General features: G+C 44.8%; 2 protein-coding genes across 2 annotated transcripts in view; one reads left to right on the forward strand and one right to left on the reverse strand.

The window, feature by feature from the left end:
* MTHFD2 (methylenetetrahydrofolate dehydrogenase (NADP+ dependent) 2, methenyltetrahydrofolate cyclohydrolase) overlaps positions 1-14,118 on the forward strand; it is a 14,685-nt gene extending 567 nt beyond the window's left edge. Inside the window, exons 2-8 of the mRNA XM_032774175.2 lie at positions 6,889-7,073; positions 7,565-7,687; positions 8,581-8,733; positions 8,822-8,929; positions 9,330-9,422; positions 11,037-11,162; positions 11,945-14,118. Coding sequence (XP_032630066.1) covers positions 6,889-7,073; positions 7,565-7,687; positions 8,581-8,733; positions 8,822-8,929; positions 9,330-9,422; positions 11,037-11,162; positions 11,945-12,084 — 928 coding nt within the window. The 3' untranslated portion in view covers positions 12,085-14,118. The remainder of the gene's footprint in view (positions 1-6,888; positions 7,074-7,564; positions 7,688-8,580; positions 8,734-8,821; positions 8,930-9,329; positions 9,423-11,036; positions 11,163-11,944) is intronic.
* A 3,186-nt stretch (positions 14,119-17,304) lies between these two features.
* The window catches only part of SLC4A5 (solute carrier family 4 member 5), a 123,192-nt gene continuing 114,543 nt past the window's right edge, over positions 17,305-25,953 (reverse strand). Inside the window, exon 26 of the mRNA XM_075062728.1 lies at positions 17,305-17,375. The gene's annotated coding sequence lies outside the window, so the exon portion shown is untranslated. The remainder of the gene's footprint in view (positions 17,376-25,953) is intronic.

A 25,953-nucleotide genomic window follows, 5' to 3' on the forward strand; every position in this document is an offset into this window, starting at 1 on the left:
GGGTCCTGTCAGGGGGCGGGGAGCAGTTGGATGGGGCATGGTAGTCCTGGGGGTCTGTTTGGGGATGGAGGTGTGGAGATGTCCCTTTGCAAGGGGGGTGGGGGGGTCCCTTTGAGGTGAAGAAAGGGACCTGCTTGGAGATCATGTGATGTGGGCTGGGGAGCTCTGAATTAGACGGGTAACTGGCACTGTAAAGCCCAGAGAGGTGCTACTGTGCAGCCAGGGTGTTGAGGGGCAGATGGGGGTGAGGTGGAGGAGTGATCTCTTTGGTGTCTGAGAAGTGACACAATTTTCCATTGAAAAAGCAATGAGGAAAAACTGACTCTGGGCGGAGAGACCACGGAGCCACCCAGCCAGGGGCAAAAACAAACTGGCCATCCCCATCCCAGGCAGATGGTGGATATATTGGGATCTAACCACAAATACTGAAGCCCTGTCCAAGGTAGATGCTGAATGAATCAGGGAGCAAAGTCAACACACTGAGAAGTCTGAACCATGCAGTTATCATGGGGGCTCGCAACCCCCATCTTGGGCAGACAGTGGGTACAGTGGTGATGAAACCCCAAACACTGGAAAGCGGTGTCAGAGGCAGATACTAGATGCATGGGAGGGGGATGCTAAACCCCAAACATTGTGAATCTTTCTGTCAGGCTAAGACTTGTATTTACCCAAATTGAAACCCAGGGTTTGCTGTTGTACATTTGTGTTGCCCGTAAAGTACAGTATTGCTGAAATGAATGGGATCTTCTGCGCTGTTGGCCAGTTTGCTTTGGTTGAGCACTCCCAGTGGCAGGTAGCAGATCTGCAGGCTGATGAAATCCTATTCTGTGCTTGCATGGAACAGCTGCTTCTAATACTCAAGATCCAGGGCACAGCCTGACCTTGCTGCCTGCAAAGCACCAGCTGCCCTTCTGGTCTCCCTCTGTAATTGGATCCACCACTACCTTGTAACACTCCTGGTATGGTGATGGTTGGGGCACAGGTGTAATTGAGTTAAATGTAATTATGTGTGGAGGGGAGAGAATACATTTTCTGGGGCTGAAGAGTAATTTAGTGCCAAGGAAAAATCTAAAAGGAGTGGGGAGAATTCTCCTTACAAATCATCATAAGCACTTTTCTTTCAGGCCAACGACCATTCTGCCAGAAAGGGAGGCTCTTTAGACAATTCAAATTTGTTTGCAAATCTGAGAACCTAATTCATGATACAGTTTTAATTGTCCACCCTACAGAGTTATTAGAATTAATTAGTACAGCCATGAAAATTTTCATGCCCAGACATACAAATCTCACCTGCTCTCATGCTGATGAGAAATCTTAACTTGGTTGTCAAAAAATCACTTGTGATAGGAAAGTAGCATTTTGCAAATGTGAATGAATTGTATATTTTAAGTAAAATGGTATGTATTAATTAAATTCTTGGTGTGTGAGGGGGAGCCAAACATTTCTTACTCTTCAAACTGTTTCCCAGCTCTGAATGTTCCTTCATTTCCCAGTAGCAAGAAATGTATTTTTGCCCTCCTTTCTTTTTCTGTGGTTTCCATTATCACTCAGGAAATACATTATGCTACAGTACTTGCGTCAATCTAGCTTTGAGATCTTTCCACTGCTCCTCCCCTTTCAGGAACTCACACAGAAAATTGTGACTATGTGCTGTAACTTGGCAAAACTGCCTTCCAGTGAAATGGTGTTGTCTCAGGTGTATTAAAATTGTTTCTGGCTTGCTCAAGAAGCAAAGTGCCTAATTTGTGTTTTTCAGACTTTTAAAGGAGTATTTCCAACTTTTCTTCACCCTTAGGCTCTTTGATATATCTCAGAGCTTGACTCTCTTGGAGGGGCATTGGAGAGGGGAGGGAGGTTAATGCTCCTTCCAATAGGTATGGAGCTATGTTCTGGTCTTATAATGTGAATCTGAAATCTATTCCACTGATTGCAGTTACATAGACTGACATCAGATCAGGGGGTAAAAAATTTTTTGGGGAGGGGCTGGGGCTCCTGTGCACCTCTTACATCTAGTCATCTCTCTTCTTGCTCCTGTACCCTGCCCTCCCCCTTTTGCTCAAGCCTAGTCATGGAGTTATGTAATGAAAAGCTGTTGCCAAGGTTTTGCCTTGGCATTCCTGTAGACTCTCTGGCAAGGATTACGTTGCAGCTCTGACCAGAACTTATTCTTTTATGAACTTCTGTTTATAGTAGAAGACAGCTTGCTGCACTTCTCAAAACTCATTTCGTGTCTTACTGTTCGAGTGATATTAATCAGTATTTAGCCCTGTGGTTAAAGCATTTAGCATTTGAAATGGTGCCAGTAGGCTCATTTCCCTGTTAGAGGGAATAATCTCAATTACATTTGGTAGTACCTAAAAAATTATCTTGACTTCCTTAGGTGATTGCTTTTGGGGATTGTCAGCGAGGTATAAATTAATTTCACAATACATTTACTGGACAGATGGATAATCCAATTATTTAAATGAGGTTTGTGCCCCAAAAGAAACACTTAAAATCTCCAAATAATGTGTTGAGGCAGCAGTGTGTTAGAGTACAGATTGTCCTACAGAAATGTTCACACCCAAAGCTACTTTGTGTAGTGCCCTCATCCACCCAGTTACCTTCTTTAGAACTAATCTCCTTATGGGTTTTGATAGATGTGCTTGGGTTCTTCTGGATCCTGCCACTCAGCAGGGTACAGCTTTTTTCTTCCCACGTGAATTTATTTAGCGGTGTCTCCACCCTGCTTGCACCTTCATGTCAGGGTCACCACGGCAGTTTGGGGGGAAAAAATTCTAATCACAGGGTAACCCCCACTTACTTGTCAGATAGTTGGATACTTCCAAGAAATAAGACAAACACATACAATATATTGTAACACAGTAATTATATTAAACAGAAGATAAATATAACAGGGTAAAACACTATTCTCAGGGTTACTGGTGCCCATGCTGGTAATACCTATGAATTTCCCATCATGTGATCCGATACTGCAAATATCAGATTAGTTTTCTGTTGGTACATGTGTTTTATAGGTGCCCTTGATGACCTGTGACCATGATATCTTCTGTGCAGCAGGGAACAATATGGCTGACTAGGTTCAGTACAGCCCAAGAGACTCTCAAGTGGGATAAGGTGATAAGTCCCTCCACAGATTTAACAGGCAGCAGGTTAGCAAAATTCCCAAATCCTTACCCTCTGGTTAAGGATGCAGTTCAGGGAGTAAGGGGTCTCCCAAACAATTTCCCTGACTAGCTAACTAAAAGATGGTGCACTCACAAACAACTGTGAATGATCCTCCGATTCTGAGATGGCTCTGGACTCCTCAGTCACTGCAGAGGGCTGATGATACTGCTGGCAGGCATCCTCTTCTTGCAGGAGTCAGGCTGCTTCTGGTGCCAGGATTTTTCCTTACCATGAAAGGCTGAAGGTGGAGATTACAAAACTATACTAAAATCCTAAACTTTAGTCTCCCACCCCAGTGCTCACATACACTCAACAGGCATCAGCCTTGGACTAGCAGCCAGAGCAGAGCTGCCCATGTGGTGACTGATCTCACCTAGGGAGCTGGAAGGCTAGTTCAGCTTGGCTGGGGGAAGTTTCCCCAAGAAAGTTCTACAAACTGGAAGTCACTTTGGAGCTGGAAAGGCTCGAGCTAAGGGATCTTGCTTTCAGGTCCCCAGAGGCCAGTTCTCAGGGGGAGCCCTGTATGCAGGCCTGGGGTACTCACTAGCTCCCCACACAGCCACTCCTGCCCTTTCCCTGGGTAGCTAGTCCAGATTGCTCCAAAATGACTTCTCCCTCTCCTGAACTCCCTGGGAAGAGTTTCTCACTCTCTGTTGGTTGTGGAGCAGACTGGCTTCCCCTCCTTACTAGGGACAGCGTGCCCCTCCCTGATCAACCAGCACACAGAGCCCCAGGAATCTAGGTAGTCTCCTTAGGGTTACATTTGTGTAGGCATCAATTTCTGCCTTGAACTCCCTTTGACCAGACACAATCTGTTTGGTGGTTCCACTAGCCTACTTTCTCTCATTGAGGCTCTGAGAGAGACGGCCCCATGGCTAAAGCTCCAGGCCTGGGATTGTACCTTCAAAGGAGACAGGATTGTCATTTGGTTAAAACAAGGGGAGTGGAGGGCAGGACTTGGAGTATGACTTTGAGGGGAAAGTCACTTAAATCTTTGTTCAGCAATCTAGAAAAATGGATTATGATGTCTGGTGTGTATGTATGTGTTAGTTTTTTAATGCATGTTTGAAGTGCTCTGACAACTTCTGTTGAAAGGGGAAAGTTTGATATCAGACAGTCAGTAATGCAAATTAGGAGATCCTTTGAGATTTCCTCCTTTTTGACAATGCTAGCCTAATCTATTTGAGCAATGACTTTCCTTCCTAGATGGTAAGAGATCAGCTCTAGAAATCAAATTTGTGGACTATTTTGGCTATCTGAATGTAAAGTACTTGACTAAATTTAGAGCTACATGGTGAATAATTTTGGAAAGCAGCCTAAAGCAGTTCTTGAAACAGCAAATTTAATTGATTCTCTTAAAATGATGTTTAAAATGATTTAGCTTAAAGCTAGTTTAATATAGTATCTGAAGCTTGAATTTGAATTCCTCTTGTAAGAGGCTTGATACACTTTTCCTTTGTGGATTTTTTGCCCAGCTGTGAGGCAGACAAGTATTTGACCACAGTATTGCACATCATTTGCATGTGATGCTGATGTATTAGACCAGTCAGAATGACTTGTAGAGTTACGCAATTTGGACAAGTTTCCTGTTTGGATCCCTCCCCAGGGCCTGGGCATCAAGCAGTGTTCACATTGCTTCATGAGCACTGGCCAAGAGTTGTAGTCAGGGCCTACCAATTTCATGGCTGTGAAAAACACATCACGGACTGTGAAATAAGCCCTTTCTATGAATCCGATGTCCCCTTGTTCCTAGGAGAGCCCAAGGAAAGAGCTCCTAGCTCTGGCTGGGGCATGACAGGACTTGTCCATCCCCTGCACAGCTGCTTGGGGGGGTGGGGGAGACTAGACCCACCTCCAGGTGCCTCCCTCTACTGCAGTACGCTCTAGGACTGGGCAGCAGCCCCAGAGGTTCTTGCAGCTGGAGGAGACTTGTGGAGTTGTGTCCAATCTTCCCTGTGCTGCTGGGAGTGCCCTAGCAAAGCGGACTCCTAGCTGTAGTCCAGGCATGGCTGAGGCAGGACGGGACTTGCTCTTTCCATGCAGAGCTGCTCTTGGGTATCTCTCATGGCTGCAGATAGCTCTGCACCCTCTCATCCTCATTCTGTCAACTCTGAAGGCAGCAGAGAAGTGAGGGTGGCAATCCCATGACCCCTTTACAACAGGTTTGCAATCCTCCCCCCCCCCGCATCCCCTTTTGGGTCAGGACCCCCATGGTTACAACACCTAAAAACATGAACTTTACCAATTTTTCAGATCCTATAGCTGTGAAGTTGACCATAATGGAGGTGAGTTTGATAGGGCCCTAATTATAGTTGCCACTTAATGAAAAACTCAGTATCACCACTCCTTGTTCCTGCTGCGGGCCATAATAACGTCTAGCAGGAACAAAACTGATATTTTGTAAGTTTTGCTCTTGGTAAGTGTGAGTGCGTTTTGTTCAAGCTGTGATATTAATACATTTCCTGAAGTTCAGATGTAAAGGAAGTTGGTGTGTAGCCTTTCAGTTAATGTAAATTGGCAGCTGTGTAACCCCTTGGGCTAGTAGTATTTCTGTCAGCTTTCCCTACTGTGTGGTTATCCAGTTTCCTGGAATGCATTGGCAATAGTTATGTATTCCTGATACCAATATAGACCAGGAATGTATGTAGGGGGCTTTTTTAATGACTCAAATGTCAAAGATAAACACTTGTATTTTATTCTCTCTGCTTCAGCAAAATTTCATATATTGATCAAATGTCAGTAGCCTGTTTATAAAGCTGTACTCATGACACTGATGTTAGTTTTTGCAGCAGTACTTGCATATTAGAGAATTAAAAACAAGCCTAAGAATATTTGTTGGCAACAAATTTTAATATATGTATCTAAGATATTATTCTGGTAAAACAATAAACTTCAGTGGAAAATGGTTAGTAAAGGAATATGAAATCTGAGTAAAGGGCAAATGATAAATCTGCATAGTTATGTACATTATTGTAAATGTGGTTTTTGACAGGGAATTAATATGGACTTGAATTTTAGCTTGTGCAAATTATCCACTTTAAAAGATCTAAGTGTTAAATTGAAGAATTAAAAATGATTCCGTAGAACTTGGCTGTAGTGAAATTTTGTTTAAAAGAATTTTGGTTATAATGAAAACTGTGCTAAAGTGAAATTAAGTCATTTGTGTTCGGGGAATGAAAAGGATTATTTAGCTATATGAATTTTATTTGCTTGATTGCTAACTTAAAATGTACACTGGACAAAAGCATGACAGGAGCATGGCTTTCCAGGAGAGAGCAATCCATGAACTTTCTCGTATTACATGAACTGTCAGCAAATATAAAACAAACTGGCCTAGGAATGGTCTTCAAAGTTCATTGCTTCTCACAGCAAAATTGCAGAATGGAATTTAATTTATTGGCTTGGGTATGCATCATGTGATTTTCCTCAGAAAAATCTATCGTCTTCCACCTTTGCTGCTACTAAACAGGATATCTAGCTAAGCAGAATTGATTCTTGTATTGGCCAATTGAAATGGGTTTTATACAAATGTTATATATGGAATATAATATTTGTGCATAGGTCTAACTCAGTACAACAGCACCTACATTAGTAATGACCTACATTAGATTCTTTTCTTGACTAAAACATTGGGGTGAAGCTTGGGTAGAAAATTCATTGTGGATTGAATGTTTTTAAAAAAGGTTCCCTGCTTAGATAACATTTTCTTATTTTTTTCAGAAATGATGCAGTCATAATTTCTGGAAGAAAACTGGCTCAGCAGATCAGACAGGAAGCCCGACATGAGGTTGAACAATGGGTAGCAGCTGGTAACAAGAGACCCCATCTCAGTGTGGTTCTAGTTGGAGAAAATCCTGCAAGTCACTCCTATGTACTTAACAAAACCAAAGCAGCTGCTGATGTAGGTAGGTTCTTGCACTCCTGTCTTTGTGCCCTAACTAATAGGACACTTAACAATGAGTATCTTTAACTAATTTAAGACCCCAATTTAAGTTGGGCTTCTCATATGCTGGATGAGGATACACAATTTTCAGCTTGCTGCCCATATACACTTTTATCCATTTAGCCTAGTAGTAGCCCTAGTGAACCCACCACATCTTCCGGTGCGGTCTGTCTGCTTTCATCTAACGTTGAGGTACAGCCCTGAATGCAGTGCTTCATCTTCATCTGAATGATAGACCAAGGAGGAGCATTGTGGTTTGCATCTTCTTATTTGAATATAAGATATTTAAGTCCATGGTATGTAATATCTGTTAATGAAAGATTGAGACTTTTAACTTGTCAATAGAGATGATTTCTGTAGTGTAAAAATCAGCATGAATTAAGAATGTTCATTTCCAGACTTAATCTACATTTGACCCTCTCCAATAATGTGGTGTTTAAAATTACTCTGTAGGAATCAGCAGTGAAACAATCCTGAAGCCAGCCTCCATCACTGAAGAGGAGCTGCTTGATTTGATTAGCAAGCTAAATGATGACACCAATGTGGATGGCCTGTTAGTGCAGCTTCCCCTACCTGGTGAGTTGGTGGGATTTTGAGGAGCTCTTACTGGGCTTGTCTTCACTACTGGGAGATCCATGCAGTGGGTGTTGATTTAGCGGGTTTAGTGAAGACCTCCCAAATCAAGGGCAGGGTATTCTCCAGTCAACACTTTTTCTCTCTTTTCTCTCCCTGGACCCACCTCGAGTGAAGACAAGCTCACTGTGTTTGCACCTTTACCTACAAGACTTTCAAATGTCTTGTGTGCGGTGAGGGATCAAGTTACAGTATTGTTCTGCCCTGAACCTGCTGTGACATTGCTGCTTCCGTGGCTCTTGTGTGTGAAGCATATGAAGGAAATGGCATTCTGCCATGATGCTGTTCAATGAAGAAAATTTGGTTTGACTTCCTTTGTAGTAGCAGTTGAATTTGTGCATATAGTTGACATGGGCGTAGGTTAGATCTGTTTTCACCTTTCTGGAGTAGTGGCTGTTTGTTGGGACTGCATTGTATACACAACTGCAATCTAGGTGGTCTAAAAATACCATCTCCAAATTTAAAGGGATATTTTCACTTTCATTGAACAAATATTGAATGCACAAGGGTAAATTTGAAGTCCCTATGGTTAATTCCCTGCTTGTATTCAAGGAACTATGGAAAGCCTGTCAAATTCATGTAGCTGTAGGGCTAATATAGCCACTTGAGATTGCAGTAGAAATATTTACACGTGAATATCTGATAGTTGGGTTACATGGTTAGCCTCAAGTTTGCTATCATGCTTTAGAATAGGCTCATGGTTTTCTGCTACCTGGAGATGTGTGGAAGAATGTACAGTGTAATTCAGGAGAGGCAAAAGTGATCATTCTCAGCTAATTACATTTTCAGCTGATTAAATGGAGTTGGCTGGACCCTAATGTTGATGCTTTTTTCAGAGCATATTGATGAGCGAAAGATCTGCAATGCTGTGATCCCAGAAAAAGATGTTGATGGCTTTCATGTGGTGAATGTGGGGCGCATGTGTCTGGACCAATATTCGATGCTGCCAGCTACACCTTGGGGTGTGTGGGAAATCATCAAGAGAACTGGTAGGGGTCATACGAGCAACATTTTAAGTGCTTTTCATCTCCTTTGCAGTTTAAAGTTGAATGAGTTTTAACTTTTCCAATCCCATAGGAATTCCAACCCTGGGGAAGAATGTAGTAGTGGCTGGCAGATCAAAGAATGTTGGAATGCCCATTGCAATGTTGCTGCATACTGACGGCAGACATGAGCGCCCTGGAGGTAACAGCTCTGTTCTTGTGAGAGTTTGCAGGCTAGTTACAATGGGTCACTAAGAGGGGAGACACAGAAAAGAACAAGTGCTGTAGAACATAATACGGATCAATAGTTTCCTGATTTCTGGATCACTGCTCATCATTGCAGTAGAGGTGGTGGTATGTACTGCAGGCCATGCCAATTTGTGGCTAAAGATCTCATGGCACTTGTAAGGGTAAACACACGGCACTCAAGTTTATTGATGTGAAGTGATTTTCCCCCCTTTATCAGTTGTTCAGTAAGAGGACCTTGTCCCCAGCCCACTTAATATGGGAAAACCGGTGGTTGTGATCCACACACTGAACTTATGATCTAGAATTTTTCATGTCAAAACCTGAGTAAATGCTCATTATGACTAATCTTGCAGGTGACGCAACAGTAACAATATCACATCGCTACACTCCTAAGGAACAGCTCAAGCAACACACGATTTTGGCTGATATTGTGGTAGCAGCTGCAGGTAAGACCATTAAACTCTTTGCACTAAAGGCAAGATTCCCACAAGGGAGAAACTTGCTGTAATGATGCTGCTTTATATAGGAATCAGTATACTGAGGATGTCTTCAGGTCTTGGTGCAGTGTCCCCCATGTTGCATGTGCAGTCTGTGCTCTGTGAGGCTGGATGGCACTTGCAGCAGCATGGAGTGGTTGTGCAAGGAGCAGCCAGAGGGAGTTGTTTGAGTGAGGGGACCCCAGATGACTGCTGGCTTGAGTTGCAGCAGTTTGGGGACCCTCTTCTGATCTCCTATATAGCAGAGCTGTTGGAGCCAACCCAGCTTGTTAATTTTTAAGTGAACATGGAAGAATCATTCTCTGATAAATGACTTGCCTGTTCCCAGCTGTATCTGAGTAAAAGGGCAGCACCATGACATTGTGAAATTGTATTTGGAAATCCTTATGGCTAGGGACCTATTTTATTATAGCATGTGAGTGGTTGATGCTGAAGAGTCAGGTTCAGATGCAGTTCTAATGTTCTGTTATGTATCATGCAGTAGCTTATGCCATCTGGTTAGATCCAGGAATAGCTCAGTTGTGGGACCTGTGTCCCTGCTCATCTCGTCTCCTTTGTCTAGTGCAGTGTCATGAACAGTACATGTGCAGAGGAGCTTCGATGGATCTCTGCTTAGTCATGGAACCATACATGTAGTGGCAGCCCACTCTTAGTATGGGGCCATCAGCAAGGGACTGAAAAAGGTGAAAGCATAAAAGGACTGAAACAGTCAATTTTAAGATGTCACATTACAGATCTACATTAAAAATGTGTGCATCAGGAAAACCAAATGCTGTGTCTCAGAGGTCATTCAATGGCAGTGTTACTGAAACCAAATTGCAGTCACTAAAGAATGAACTATTTCTTCTTAGGGATACATGTGACTTTTGAGTTACATAAAATTTATGTAACTGGCCATCTTAAATGTCTGGTAGAACCTGATAAGCATGGCCCCACCCCATCAGCTGCTATTTACCCACATTTCTGGCACTGATAGCTATGGCTGCTACATGCTCTGCAGGAGTGCCTTCTGTCACTGAAACTGAGAATTTTCCCAATAATTTCACTTCTTCCCCTTGATAGTGTTCTTATTACATTCACTTGATGACTTTGGCACACTCTTGTACTAACACAAAGCAAACATGTACCACTACAGAAGAACTGGTTATATAAACTTAATTGAAATTGAGTTCTTGGAAATGCTTAATTTTTTAAAAAGAAAATATTTTGGTTCTAAACTACTTGACAGCTCTTTTGGAGTAAATGTAACTTTTTCCTACTACTTACATTTTTTCCTCTTGAAAATTACTTACCCATAATTCTGTGTAAACTTGGACATAAGGGACTTTTTAAAACAAATCAAGCTGTTGATCATAATCCATAAAATGGAGTAGAATAACAAGCTGTCTTGTAAAATGCTTCTAATGGTAATGTATGATGGTTTGGATGGACATACTTACATTTTAGTTTTGAGACTCTGGTTTTCTGTCTCTTTACAGTGGGCTTATTGACTAGTTTTACAACTGAATTTTATTCAGTAGCAGCTCAACATGGTGTAATTGGTTGGTGGTTTTTAAATTTCAGGTATTCCTAATCTGATCACAGCTGATATGATTAAAGAAGGAGCAGCGGTTATTGATGTTGGGATAAACAGAGTGCAGGATCCTGTTACTGCCAAGTCAAAACTAGTTGGAGATGTGGATTTTGAAGGTACAGAGGCTGTTTTTGTATCTATTGCTTTAAGAGTATTAAATGTCTTAAGTATTTAGAAGAGCAGAGAAACCCCACTTATATGACTGAACTGATTTAGACTGACATGGAGAAGTTCTCTTTCCTACATTGTAGGGCAGATTGTGAATCTCATCTCATACCATACTTGAGAAATACTTTGGGAACGATGCTTCCTGTTACACCATAGTTAAACCCTGGACTACAGGGCAATTGACATGCCATAAACATCTGCACTTTTCAGTCACTTGATCTAACACCATTTTCACAGCTGCACAAAGAAACCTTTCTCAATGCTTCACCTGATAGTATGCAGGATTGCCACCTTGTGATGACTTGCTCTGCCTTTGAGTTTAGATACCTTATTACATGCTTTGATCATGCAACCTAACTGTCTTTTGAAGAGTTGTATGTAATGTTAGGTTTAGGTATTAAAGCTTAATGCTGCCAGTGCCCTGTCCCAGAAAAGGCAGGAGACAGCACATGTTCAGACTGTTTTAAACTCCTCTTAGATCTACACAAAACGGTGCATGGGACTTTTACAGATGGTCTTTGCTAGTTTTGAATTACTCTGCTGAGATTCAAACCTAGTTCACTAAGAACTAGATTACACATTAGTTAACAGATTTTTGCATTTCAATTTAGCCTGTTATGACTTGTCAGTATTTCTGCTTGTTAGTGCAGCTTCTCAGGAGGACCCAGGTTTTGAAAGCCTTTTCTAAAGTGTGATGCACCATTCTTAATTCTAACTTTCCTTCTTGCAGGAGTAAAGAAGAAAGCCAGTTACATCACTCCAGTCCCTGGGGGAGTTGGGCCCATGACAGTTGCTATGCTGATGAAGAATACAATTATTGCCGCAAAGAAACTGCTGAAATCTAAAGAGCTTGAAGCCTTAACTGTTTAATGGTGGACTTATAACTTTCAAAAAAACGTTCCAAATCAACTCCAAAAACAGGCCGATAGAAATGCAATATTTTTATTTATTGTAGAGAGGTGCATTCAATGAGACTTTGAAGTCAGTAGATATTTATTTAAAGCATAAGTATACAATCATTTGTATACAAAGGCTTTAAGCATCTAAATACCTGGGTCACTCCATCTGTTTAGTTTGTAATGATTCCCAGTGAAGTTGGGTTTTTTAATATTTAAACTAGTTACATTCTGAGAAGTCTAAATCTTGCAGGATGGAGAAAATCAGCTGCAAGTGATTTTGATATGACAGTGTTGCTTATACAGGAATTTATAGTACACAGGATATGTGAAGCTAGCAAGTTGGAAAAAGTATCATTCCACAGTGAAAGAATAATGATTTTCAAGGTAAAGTACTTTCATAGATCCTGAAATTTGACCACATTTACAGGATTGTTTGCTAGCATTGTTGAGGGTGCAAAATAATATATCAGGTGTGGAGCTAAAATTATTTTTCTACCAAAAAAGTTACACAGGTTTTAAAAATGGACTTAGACTTATATGGAAAAGCTGTTAACTACTTGTTCAAATCTAGGTAACATTGAATCCTGCTAAGACATCTTATAAGCACAGATAGGTTGAAAGCTAAACAGTTCTCCCAGCTATTTGTGTGTAGCTAGTCCAATATTCAGTACTGAGGCACAATGCAACTCTATTTATTTTTCTTTAGCCAAAGAACAGAGGTGGCTGTTGGCTCTGCATTGGATGTGATATTTTACACTACAGTGTGAGGCCTGAAAATGCTTAGTGAATAACCTAGGCTAACTTCGATTAAAAAATTATTGAAAAAATAATTGCTTGGTTTCAGAATCATTAGGATGGGTTAGTAACAGCCCAGATGTTAGGTTCTTGAACATATAGCCTGCCAGTTAAATTGGCGCAGGGCATTCGATCTGTATATAGTTGCCTTGGATAACTTCTGGTCTGGTATTACTCAAAAGCTACTTTTAAACTCATTACTGTTTTGGTGTATCAACTTCCTAAAAAAAGCTGGGATAGCTTTTTTCCACACAGCTAAATCACTTCACTTTGTTTCTGGTCAGAGACAGCCATTACACCAAATGGTTTGGTTGTCTGTTCTGGACCAGTCAGACTTGATTGCAATAACTCGCTTCCACTTTTGTCAAAGAAGCAGACTGCTTTGTGTGGTATGCATTCAGATTTTTTTTAAGGTGATAGCTTCCAACTTTTATTTCAGAGTACGTCAGCTGTAGTTGGAGCTGCTGTAGCAGCAGAAGTGAATTGTAGTTTAAATTCATTTCTGCTGCTTATCTGAGTGTTGCACCAAAATTTGTAGAATAGCTTCTTTAATGCTATCAGTAGAAAAGGGACTTTTAAAGTTTCTTACCATCTGTAGTGGACTGCAGTTCCATATTAACTAGGATGAAGATGATTGGATTTACATTTCTTTCTAGACACTTCCCTCTACAGCAAGTCATGTTTCTTCTGAAGGCAAAGCCTCAAATGCCCTGGAAGGTAGTTTGAAACAAAACCTGCTCCTGCTGCCAAATCTCTAAGAGGAAGAGAGACCTTTATTATGAGCAAAAAAGAAAAAAATCACTTGCTGCCTTACCTGCTGGAGCTGCGAGAGCCTCCAAGAATTGAAAGCTTGTCTGCTGCAAACTACTGTGCTGCTAGGTCCAAGAACACCATTAGTCATATAAGTGTTACCTGGATTTCACCACCTTCTCCACTAGACTGGTCTTAGCAGGTTGTTGTACAGGAGGGATGCATTTTGATGAGAGTGAAATCCTGGAAGTTAAGATTTAGGTTTGTATCATAAACACACTATAAAGTGAAGAGAATTTAATGATTTATTGGATTGTTAATGAAATGTAAAATAGCTACTGTATGTAGTAGCAAGTAGGCTGCAAGTCTGGTACCCTTCCAATCACTTTGCATATACCAAAAATTGTAAACAGCCTGTGACATTGAACACGGCATGGATTTAATTAAAACTGATACTGTATTTCAGAGCTTCCTTGATTTAAAAGTCAAGCATATTTGTGTGCTACATGACCACTTAGCTGAGTTAGCAAAGCCTTTTCAATGTGCTTTGTACACTGAAACTGAACGGACATATTGCATAAAGTAGATTAACCTTTTAAAAAGTAATTAAGATTGTAAGCCTATCATGCTTTAGCTACCACAGACAAGACTGATACAAAATAAACTAAAAAATATACAGAACCACCTTCAAGTTCAAATGGCTTTTACCTTAACATGTAAAAATTGTCTCTCACTTAACTGTCAACTGGAGTAATACTGTTTTATTAATCTCACATTCAAAAACAGTCTTGTTGGGTTCTCAAGCTAGAAAATACTATAAATAGAAAACTGAATTCAAGTTTTCTTTTGTTTGACTTCTCTTAAATATTTACAAAGAACCAGCATCTCTTTCATTCTAAGGTTCAAAGCACTTGCAATATTTAACCAGCATTCCAGACCCCCCTGTAGAGTGGACTTTGTCAGAAACAGGGCTCTTCTATCCTTAAAAAACCTTGAAGCCTCCTCTTAAAGGTGCACGCAGGTGGAATTGATGACAAAGCACTGAGGGCTTGCTCTTTGCAGCAATCTTAAATGGCTGATTTTTTTCCATTTCTTTCTGAACTTAGCTTACAATTGCATTTTTTTCTAAAAACTAAAGAATCAAGTATTAGTCAACAAAACCCTCAGGACAGGTTCTTTATGTTGCTTTCCTTTCTGAGAAGTGCAATAATGAGTGAGTAGGTACAGTAACACATTAACCATTGCAACAGTGCATCCAGCTGCCAGTTTGAAAGGATTAACTAGTACCAGGCCTTTGAGAGCAGACCCACTCTCATCTGAAATAGACATCTAAAAGTCAGTTCAAAGCAGGCTCACACCATGTGGCAGTTATGTGCAAGAGCCATGTTTACAAGAGGGGCAATTGTAGAGGAAACGAGGGCTGGCAAAAGTGATGGTAAGGAAGATGCCCTACTTGAAGGGTTGAGGTGTTTGTATAAAGATACAAGCTAAAGTGTTGTGTACTAAACTCTGGTGCAAATACAGACTGAGGTTATTTTGAATTTACATAACTGAACTGAATTTCCTGCCTCTTAATGTTTTTGAAAGCATGGGGGGGAGGCCGAAAATCAAAAGTAGAACTGGCTCTTAAATTTTTTTCCAAGGGAAGCCATTTCTTATCTGTAACCAGCACTCAAGGGACTACTGCCAAAGGCTGCACCTTATGATTTGAATTAAAAAAACACAAATGTTTCAAGTCATCTGACTTAACCAAGAATGAGATTAGTATGAAGTTCCACTAAAATCTATAGCTGCAGAAAACTTTTGAGCCCAGTAGCCTTCCTTCCCTGAATAAACTGGGAAGTATATCAATCCAACTGTTATACATACATGTCTAGTTGTGCCAGTTTTATCACTGCCCTCTTTAGACACAGTTTGCACCACCCTACTTTTCACTTACATGGAGGCCAAGTAGCAGACATTTTCCTTTCACCCAAGTTATGGAACCTTCTAATTCCAACACAAGTCCTTAGGTTTCATCCCCACAGTTAACTGAGCTGTAACCTAGTGGAGGGGGAAGGCCAGCAATCCAATCTGACAGCTAACAATTTTTTAATGAGGAATTAATGTTAACTGAGAAGGGCATGTAAGTCACTTCCCAGCAGTACTGCTGTTGCTACCGTCTGGCTAGTGTATGGAATCATAACCGCTCAATTGTCACAGGACTTGTTCTAACAGAGAATCCCTCTTTTGCTCCAGTGGCAGGGGCCTGTGCTGTCAGAGCAGGAAGTTCTATTGTCTAGCTGGCTCTAGCATGTATCATAAAAATACCACAGGCTGTAGATTTCTCCACTCCTGTTTAGATAAGGCCTGTACTGGAAGGGGATGGATTAGATCAGTTAGGGCTCTTCCATCTCTAACCCTGGGATTAACCAAACGTTTCACAGCCCATAAGTGCTTCTTACCTTCCAGACAGTTATTTGTATGTGGCTAGGTTGAACAAAAATGGATGGTCCTTGCTGGTGTAGAACATGCTGCCAAGTAAAAGCTAGGCAGTCATTGCCGTCGCCCCTGTAATGGTTACCTGCAGGACTTTCTAGTTCAGCCTGACTGGCCTGGACAAGGGCTGGCTTGTGTGTGTGTCAACCTCTTACAAGTTTCTCCATTAACAATAGGCATTACATGGACTAAGTCGTCTTAGAACAGTATCATTATAACTTGAGCAGAGAGAGAGAGGGGTTAGTATGGGAGGGTGGGAAGTGACTGAGTTTCGCTTTTTACAAGTCTAACCCTTTTAAAATTGCTCCTAGCCCCAGAGCGTGAATGCCACTGGGTAATACAGAGTTCCTATAGAAAACACCCTCCCTTCCTGCAGGACAGAGGCAGTTTTAAAGGGCTATGGCTCTATTTTTAAACAGCAGCCAGGGACATTTTCCACTTTGATTCGAAACATTCCATAACTTCCCAAAAAGGGAATTTTTCTTAGCCCTGTTTTGTATACTTTTCTGGGGTGTGCATTGTTTGCTGCATATGGTGTGTAAAACATACAATAAATTACAGTTTACAGTCCTAAAATCCTCCCCCAATGGAATGTCACAGATTACTACTCAAACTGGGTAGAGTGGTGCTCATCTTATCTGTGAATGCCCCCTGGGCCAACTAACGCTAATAGGGACAGACTACAAAAGAACGGTGGAGTTGAAGCTTGCACTGGAAAGGGTGCGACTCTCCAATGCTGGTGATGTCAGGGTCCAGATGCTGAAGGAAGGTGGCCCTGCTAGCTTCACAGTCTTCACTGAAATGGGAGCAACCGCCTAGGGTCTAATGTCCCCTATTACTGCAGGGACCAGAGTCAAAGTACCATTTCCACATTCCTGGCATTGCTCTGAAGCTGGTGGTGGTTTCTTGGCCCAACTGAATGGGGTGCAATTCCACAGCAGTTCTAATTTATTCTGCTAAAAGCTAATGGAGAAATGGGTCCCGGGGACCTATGAGCTCCTTAGTCTGTCACATAGAAAAATATGCCCAATTTTCTTATTTATATATCATCACAAAGGAAGGGCAGTGTGGGACTACAGCGTGGTCTCGCTGCCCATGTCCCGAGGGTGCTTTTCTGTGTCACTGTCTTCATAGTCCGACTCCATCTCTATCTTCACCTGGGGCACAGCGCAGAGAGGGTTTCGGGAGTAGTTAAACGCAGGAGATGATGGGCAGGAAATCTTCAGGTGAAGTGTAATACTGGAAGGGAAGAAGGCACAACAAAGGGGTTACAATCCATGAGGCTGGGTTAAAGCCATAGTCTTTATCTAACAGGGGGGGGTGGGAAGGGAGGAAGTCCTGAGATCTAGTCCCACCTCTGACACTGGCTACCTAGACTTTTGGACATGTTCTTCGTGGTTCATTTTCCTCAGCTGTATAACGAGGAGCTTGTGGGGAAACCTGGATCCAGACGTCTGACTGTGGAGCCTGGACCCAGCTCTACTACAGAGAACACCTGCCTCACAGAGGTCTTTAGGTAAGATTTGTAAGTACTTTAAAAGACGAAGAGTCCCGTCTATTAATTCTTCATGTTCAAATCTTTTTCAAAACACCCCCTGAGCTGCTCCATGTTTTCTGAGCTTGGGAGGCAGAATCAAAGGACAGAAATCTAATAAGAAAGAAGGAAATGTTGTTCCCATGTGTTAAATCTGTGGAACTCTCAGCTATAGGATATGATGAGACACATAATGGTGCCAAGCTGTTCAAAAATGATATACACATCTAATTGTAAGGATGTTAAACTGACTATGATCAGAATTTCAAGGGCTGTTGATTCTCTACTAAATTCATGGCCACGAAAAACATATCACGGACTGTGAAATCTGGTCTTTTGTGTGCTTTTATCATGTTCTATACAGATTTCATGGGGGATATCCGAGTTCCTCAAATTGGGGGTCGTGACCCAAAAAGGAGTTTCAGGGGGTCACAAGGTTATTTTAGGGGTGCTGCAGTATTGCCACTCTTACTGCTGCACTGCATTCATAGCTGGGTGGCCAGAAAGCAGTGGCTGCTGACCAATGGCCCAGCTCTGAAGGCAGGAGCACAGAAGTTAGGCTAGCAATACCATACCAGGCCATCCTTCTGCGCTGTGGCTGTTGGCAGCTCTGCCTTCAGAACTGGGCTCCCAGTCAGCAGCTGCCACTCTCTGGCACCCAGCTCTGACAGCAGAAGCAAGGATCACCTTGCGCCCCCTGCCTCCCCCCAACTTCTTTTTGGGTCAGGACCCCGACAATTACACCACCCTGAAATTTCAGATTGAAATAATGGAATTTATGATTTTCTAAAATCCTATGACCGTGAAATTGACAATGCCAATGAAGTCCTGCGTGTTTCAAGCTGGGACCCAAAAATGAAGGCTTCCACAATGATTGGGCACTTCTGAAAATTAAGCCAACATTTTCACAACACACCTCAAAGAAAGGCCAGTATCTCCAATATACAGAGGGCTAAACTAAGGCATAGAGGCGCTATGGTCAATGGCTACCTTTCAAACTCCCACCCTAGAACAACAAGCTTTAAGCTTTCGTATGCACTAGACAATCAACAATGCAAATCCCATTGACTGGAGAAATTCCATTACAGTGAACAAAACCTCAGCATCTAGACAGGGCACACGTGAAGTGGAGACAATACAAACGCATCTCATTGGGTGCAAATGTCAACCAGGCATGTGTACACAAACCAGAGTACTAGAACTGACCCCAAACCAAAGCCCCAGATGCCAGGAGAGACTGTGGTGCTGAAAGCATTCTGGCCTGACTGGTAAATGGATTAGACACCCCCGCATTTCCCCCTCCCCCCCCCAAAAAAAAAAAAAAAAAAAAGCCAAAGCATCAGTAAACATTTCATGGTACGATCTCTCATGAATCATCAGGCCTAGAAACTCTGGCTATCACTTCTCACTATACATTGGAATGCCAGCTGACCAATGCACTACAGTGGTGTGTACTAGCTTTGGGGTGCTAGAAATGTCAGACTCTAAGAATCACATCGTTCAGCTTACACTCATGCATGGCCACTGCATCTAATACTTGCAGAGTAGCATCTCAGTCTGTGACCCAGCCAGTCAACACCTGCACCAGGGCAAAACAGTCCTGGGGAAGAGCGGATCCAAACTCTATGAATGGCCCGCCATATTTATTGTAAGCCCAGCCAAAACCCAGGCTCTGAATTTTGGTGGATCTGGGCCTGAATGTTGCAGCTCAGGCTCATTTCTTTCTATTTGTGTTGCCAACTTTTATGATTTTATTACAAGTCTTGGATACCTGATGTTTTCCTTAAAGACCCAGCTCCTGGAATCATGTGATTAGGTGAGAAGCTCAGCTTTCATTAAAAATAGAGAGGAAGTTTCTAGTGCTCATGGCTGAGGAGAAAGACAAGAAAACATGAACCCAAAAGACTCTTAAAAGCAGAAAGAAAAACAAAACCAAAATTATTTTAAAAAAATCTCATGGTTTTTAAGCCAATTCATAATTTCAAAAGCCGGGGGCTGGCAGTACTGCTATTATGCCGATGAGGGTGCTCTGAAGTGAAAGGGCTTCAGTATCAGGGTACAAACCTTCACATGAAGCAGGAGTAAGAAAGACAGAAAAAGACAAGAGAACCGCAGGTTCAGCAATCCAATGAATTCAAAGTGGGACACAAGTTATTTAGTCAAGTAAGCGGATGGTCTTCCCAAAATGAGCTCCCAAAATCCAGCTGGATGGTTGCCGCATGTAGCACTAAGCACTAAAGTTCTTCAAACGGAAGGATTGGAGACAGGATTCCTAAGAATTTAGAGCCAAATCTTGCAAACTCCACACTGCCATCAAAGGAAGGATCAAACCCAATGACAATCTGGTCCATCCCCTTCATCAATGCACAATTATTGCCTACGGCCCATTTCCTAGTGCACTGCCCTCTACCCTCTGGAGAAGATTCCACGTCTCACTGCTGGGAAGCTCTTTCTTGGTATTCAGTCTAAACTTTCCCTTTTGTAACTGCAGTCCATTTCTCCTAGACAGGTCTACTGTACCACACTACAGAGTTGAAGGAAAATATGAACAAACTTTCACCTTATACTCAGATCACACCTAATCTGAAGATGGAAAAAAAATGGTACTTAATAAAACAAGCTTAAAACTTTTCTTATTCCTTTCTAGGCATTTTCACACAGTCTACTAGCCATCTGCTCTGTCTTACACAGCCAATCATCCCTCCAAGTATTTATACAACTATCTACAGGCATTCATAGCATTAGTGCCCTAGGTATTTACACCATAGCATCTGAGCTACTTGCTGTTGCTTTGACAGGGTTCATTCTGGGCCCAGCTGTGTTAAACTACCAGAGCGGAAAGCGTCTTCCTGGGGTATTTCTGGCCCAACAGGGAAGTGGAGATACTAGAATTTTCACAAGTGAAAGTTCTTCTTTGAGTGATTGCTCATATCCATTCCAGTTAAGTGTGCGCGCCACGCTTGCACGCTCGTCGGAAGATTTTTACCCTAGCAACCCCAGTGGGTCAGCAGGGTTGCCCCTGGAGTGGCGCTGCCACGGCGCCGGATATATACCCCTGCTGACCCGACCGCTCCTCAGTTCCTTCTTACTGCCCGTGTCGGTCATTGGAACAGTGGAGCGCGGCTTAGCTGTCCTCCACTTCCCTAGCTTCTCCTTGTTCATTCGATATCTTGTTGTACATAGTTGACTTAGTCTATAGTGTAATTAGTTTTATACTTATTAGATAGTTAGTGTACCTAGTTTAGCGGGGTTAGGGCATTAGCCCTTCCTGGTGCCGGTGCCCATGCCCGGTTCACTGGGGTTCAAACCGTGCTCGGCCTGTAAAAAGCCGATGCCCACGAGCGATGCCCACGACTCTTGCCTAAAGTGCCTTGGGGAATTGCACATCTCAGATAAGTGCCGCATTTGTAAGGCTTTTAAGCCACGGACAAAAAAGGAGAGGGACTTTCGCTTGAAGACTCTCCTTATGGAGGCAGCCCTGAACCCTCTGTCCTCAGTACCGAGCGCTGACAGCGCTCCTCCGGCACCGGACCGCACCGGCTCCGCCAAGACACCTCGGCACCGGCCTTCTCCAGCACAGGGACCTGATCGGAGGCCCTCCGCTTCCTCCATGCCTTTGACGCAGACTCACCCTTGTTCGGACCGCCTGGCACCTACTCCTGCTGTGGCGCCAATGACTGTGATACCATCGACTCTGGTCCCGAGAGGGCCGTCGAGTCCGGTCCTTGAGAGCTCCCCGCCGAGGCCTGTGGTTGAGCTTACAGTCCCTTCCACACTGGAGACATTCTCCTCAGCCAGGGACCTTATAGCGATGACTGAGTCTGCCCTGCCTCAACCCCTGGCACCGCCAGTGCAGGTACTACATTCCAGAGGGAAGCCAGCTGCTATGAGACCTCCTTCACTGGAATCGCAAAGCTGGCACCGATCTTGATCCAGGTCCCGGCACTACTCACGGTCTCATGGACGGTCCTGGTCTAGATGCCGCTCGCAGTCCCGGCACCGCTCACCTAGGCGGTACCGGTCGTACTCGTGGCACAGATCCACTTCTCGTCCTGCCCGGTACTCTCGGTACTGCTCCGGTTCTAGGCACTGCTCCTGGCACCAAGGCTCTCGAAGCTGGTCCCGCCGCAGACCTTTGAGATCCAGGTCGACCTCCTGGCACCGCGCTGGTTGCAGGTCCTGGTCTCGTTCTCGGCACTGATATGACTCGCAGTACCGATCCCCGGCACTGAGGAGATCTCCAGCAATGAGAGCAAAGGACTCATACCAGGCTCGCTCGGCTCCTCCCTGGCCGTCCCGACACCCGTCCATGTCTTCTCAGGCGGATAGTGCATACGCCCCAGACACTGACGTGCCTGCTGCATTATTCTAGGAGCCTCAGCCTCAAGATCATGGACCACAACAGTGGGGTTTCTGGATGCCTTGGGCGTACCATCAGGCCCAAGGCTCTCACCCAGGTCCATTGCGCTCGGCCACCTCAGAACACCGACTGCCGGAAGCCACAATCACCTGCCCTCCTCCTCCTCCTATGAAGGAAGGGTTGACCCAGCCTCAGGACTCCCAGCTCCCCAGGGAGACAGAGACGATCCACCAGGAGGAGCCATCATCAGATCCGCTTGTTCCAGGTCTCTCCTCTTCATCCTCCCCTGACGAAGCTGTAGCTGGAACCTCATCTGTTGGCCCTCCACCAATCGACCTCAGGGACAACCAAGACCACCTCAGACACATTGCACAAAATATGAACTTGCAGGCCGAGGAGGTCCCTGAGGTACAGGACCCAGTGGTGGACATTTTGTCATAGATGCCCCCACTAGAGTGGCTCTTCCCTTCATTAGGACCATACAGGCCAATGCCAATACGATCTGGCAGTCCCTGGCCTCTGTCCCACCCACTGCGCGAGGTGTAGAGCATAAATACATGGTGCCTTCCAAGGGCTATGAATATCTCTATGTCCACCCTCCTCTTTGCTCCCTCGTTGTCCAGTCGGTTAACGAGAGGGGGTGCCATGACCAGCAGGCTGCAGCCCCTAAATCAAAGGACGCGAGACGCATGGACTTGCTAGGGCGCAAAGTCTATTCCGCAGGGGCACTCCAACTCCGTGTGTCCAATCAGCAAGCCCTCCTTAGCTGCTATACTTATAACACCTGGGTGGCAGCGGACAAATTTTAGGAGTTGCTTCCACAGGATGCACGACAGGAGTTCTCGGCGATCCTTGATGAAGGAAAGAAAGTGGCAAGAGCTTCCCTCCACTTCCTTCTTACCGCCCGTGTCGGTCGTTGGAACAGTGAAGCGCGGCTCAGCTGGACGCCGCGGACTCATTTGCCAGGACTCTGGCCTCTGGCGTGACTATGCGGCATATCTCGTGGCTGCAGGTCTCTGGCCTCCCCCCAGAGCTCCAACACACTATTCAGGATCTTCCCTTTGAGGGCCAAGGGCTGTTCTTGGATAAAACTGACCCTAGGCTGCAGAGCCTAAAAGACAACAGGGTCATTATGTGCTCGTTAGGCATGCACATGCCAGTGACTCAGCGCAGGCCCTTCCGGCCCCAACCGCACTGTCCTTACCCTCAGCCCCGGCAGAGGCAAGACTTCACCAGATGGCAAGGCAGAACCACTCGCCGAAGGCAATCGGGCAACCAAGGGGCCAAAACCAAGGCTCCTCCAAGCCTTCCTCAGGGCCAAAACCTTCCTTTTGAAGGTGCGCCCAAGGGCGTTGTACCAGTTTCTTTAAAGGATCCATCCCCTCCTTTCTCCAACTGTCTTTCCTTTTCCCTCCCTGCGTGGTCCCAGCTAACATCAGATCGCTGGGTCTTACGCATGCTGGAATTTGGATACCACCTCCAATTTATTTCAAACTCCCCCTTCCACGCCCCTCCCTCGTCCCTCTTCAGGGACCCCTCTCACGAGCAACTCCTCCTCCAGAAGGTGCAAACGCTCCTCGCCAAAGGAGCCATAGAGGAGGTACCGGAGCACGAATGGGGCAAAGGGTTTTACTCCCACTACTTCCTAATCCCCAAGGCAAAGGGAGGTCTTAGACCTATCCTCGATCTGCGGGAACTCAACAGATACATGATAAAGTTGAAGTTCCGTATGGTATCCCTGGGGACCATTATCTCATCCCTGAATCCTGGAGACTGGTATGCCGACCTCGACATGAAAGATACCTACTTCCACATAGCCATCTACCCACCTCACAGGAGATTCCTCCGGTTAGTGGCCAACTGCCAATATTTTCAGTTCACGGTCCTCCCGTTCGGCCTCTCTACAGCCCCAAGAGTATTCACCAAATGTATGCCTGTAGTCACCGCCCATCTCCGCCGCAGTCGGATACACGTGTTTCCGTATCTAGACGACTGGCTCATCCGAGGGACCTCCGAGGCGCGAGTCCTCTGTCACATCTGCATTGCCAAGGATCTTTTCCTACATCTAGGCCCAATGATCAATGCGGAAAAATCGACTCTGATCCCCACTCAGAGGATAGAATTTATTGGCGCCACCCTGGACTCCAATCTTGCCAGAGCCTGTCTACCACTGCCACGAGTCCAGATTATGGTAGCCATCATCCAGGGTCTGCGAGCGGCACTGTTGACTTCGGTACTCACTTGCCTCGCTCTCCTGGGCCACATGGCGGCCTGTACATTCATAATGAAATACGCCAGACTGCGCCTCCGACCCCTCCAGTCGTGGCTTAACTCACAATACCGACCAGCCAGGGATGCTATGAACATGGTCGTCACCATTTCCCCGACCGTCCTAGATTCCTTAGAGTGGTGGCTGGATCCCTCCATGGTGTGTGCAGGGCTCCCGTTCCATCCGCCCCAGCCCTCGGCGTCCCTGACAACAGATCCATCATCCCTGGGTTGGGGGGCTCAGCTCGGACACCTACGCACCCAGGGCCTTTGGTCATCTCAAGAGCTGACCCTGCACATCAACGTCCGGGAGCTGAGAGCGGTCCGCCTCACTTGCCAGACATTCCAACAGCACTTACAGAGCCATTGTGTGTCAGTATTCACCGACAACACAACGGGCATGCACTATATAACAAACAGGGCGGCACGAGGTCTTCTCCCCTGTGTCAAGAGGCCTTATGACTCTGGGACTTTTGCATAGCCCACTCTATACACCTCATCGCATCCTTTCTCCCGGGAGTTTGGAACACGCTGGCAGATCGCCTCAGCAGATCCTTCCTTTCCCACGAATGGTCACTTCGCCCGGACGTTACTCTTTCGCTCTTCTGGAGGTGGGGGTTTTCCCGGATAGACCTCTTTGTCTATTCGGGAACAGGAAATGCCAGATGTTCTGCTCCTTTCAAGGCCTCTCACCGGGTTCAGTGGCGGACGCCTTCCTTATACCGTGGATGACGCACCTGCTCTACGCTTTTCCACCATTTCTGCTCGTCCACAGGGTCCTACTGAAAAGTACACAGGGACAAAGCCCGCTTAATCATGATAGCTCCAGCGTGGCCTCGGCAACACTGGTACACCATGTTGCTAGACCTATTCATAGCCGACCCTGTCCTGCTGCCTCTTCACCTGGACCTGATCACTCAGGACCACGGCAAACTGCGTCACCCAGACCTTCAGTCCCTCCACCTCACGGCATGGCTCCTGAGTGGCTGACCCAGTCTGAGCTGTGTTGCTCTGCCCCAGTGCAACAGGTGCTCCTGGGTAGCAGGAAGCCTTCCACTAGAGCGACATATTTGGCCAAGTGGAAGCGTTTCACGTGCTGGTGTGTGGAGCAGAACTTCCTTCCCTCCGAGGTCTCCATCCCTAACTTCTTGGATTAGCTCTGGTCTCTCAAACAACAGAGCCTAGCGGTATCATCTTTGAGGGTCCATTTGGCGGCCATCTCTACCTTCCACCCAGGGGAGAATGGCCACTCGGTATTCTCACACCCGATGGTGTCTAGATTCCTTAAGGGCCTAGAGCGCCTCTACCCCCAGGTACGCTGCCCCACCCCAACATGGGACCTTAACCTGGTTCTTGCCAGACTCATGTCCGCCCCATTCGAGCCGTTAGCAACTTGCTCCCTTCTCTACCTCTCATGGAACACTGCTTTCCTGGTGGCTATCACATCAGCGAGACGAGTCTCCGAGCTTCGGGCCTTCACGGTAGATCCCCCATTTACTGTATTCCACAGGGACAAGGTGCAGTTGCGACCACATCCGGCCTTTCTCCCCAAAGTGGTATCAGCCTTCCATGTTAACCAGGAGATCTTCCTACCTGTCTTCTTCCCAAAGCCACATTCGTCTCGCAGGGAGCAGCAGCTACACTCCCTAGACGTC

This window comes from Chelonoidis abingdonii, chromosome 2 (genome assembly GCF_003597395.2).
Source record: "Chelonoidis abingdonii isolate Lonesome George chromosome 2, CheloAbing_2.0, whole genome shotgun sequence".
Lineage (NCBI taxonomy): Eukaryota > Metazoa > Chordata > Testudines > Testudinidae > Chelonoidis > Chelonoidis abingdonii.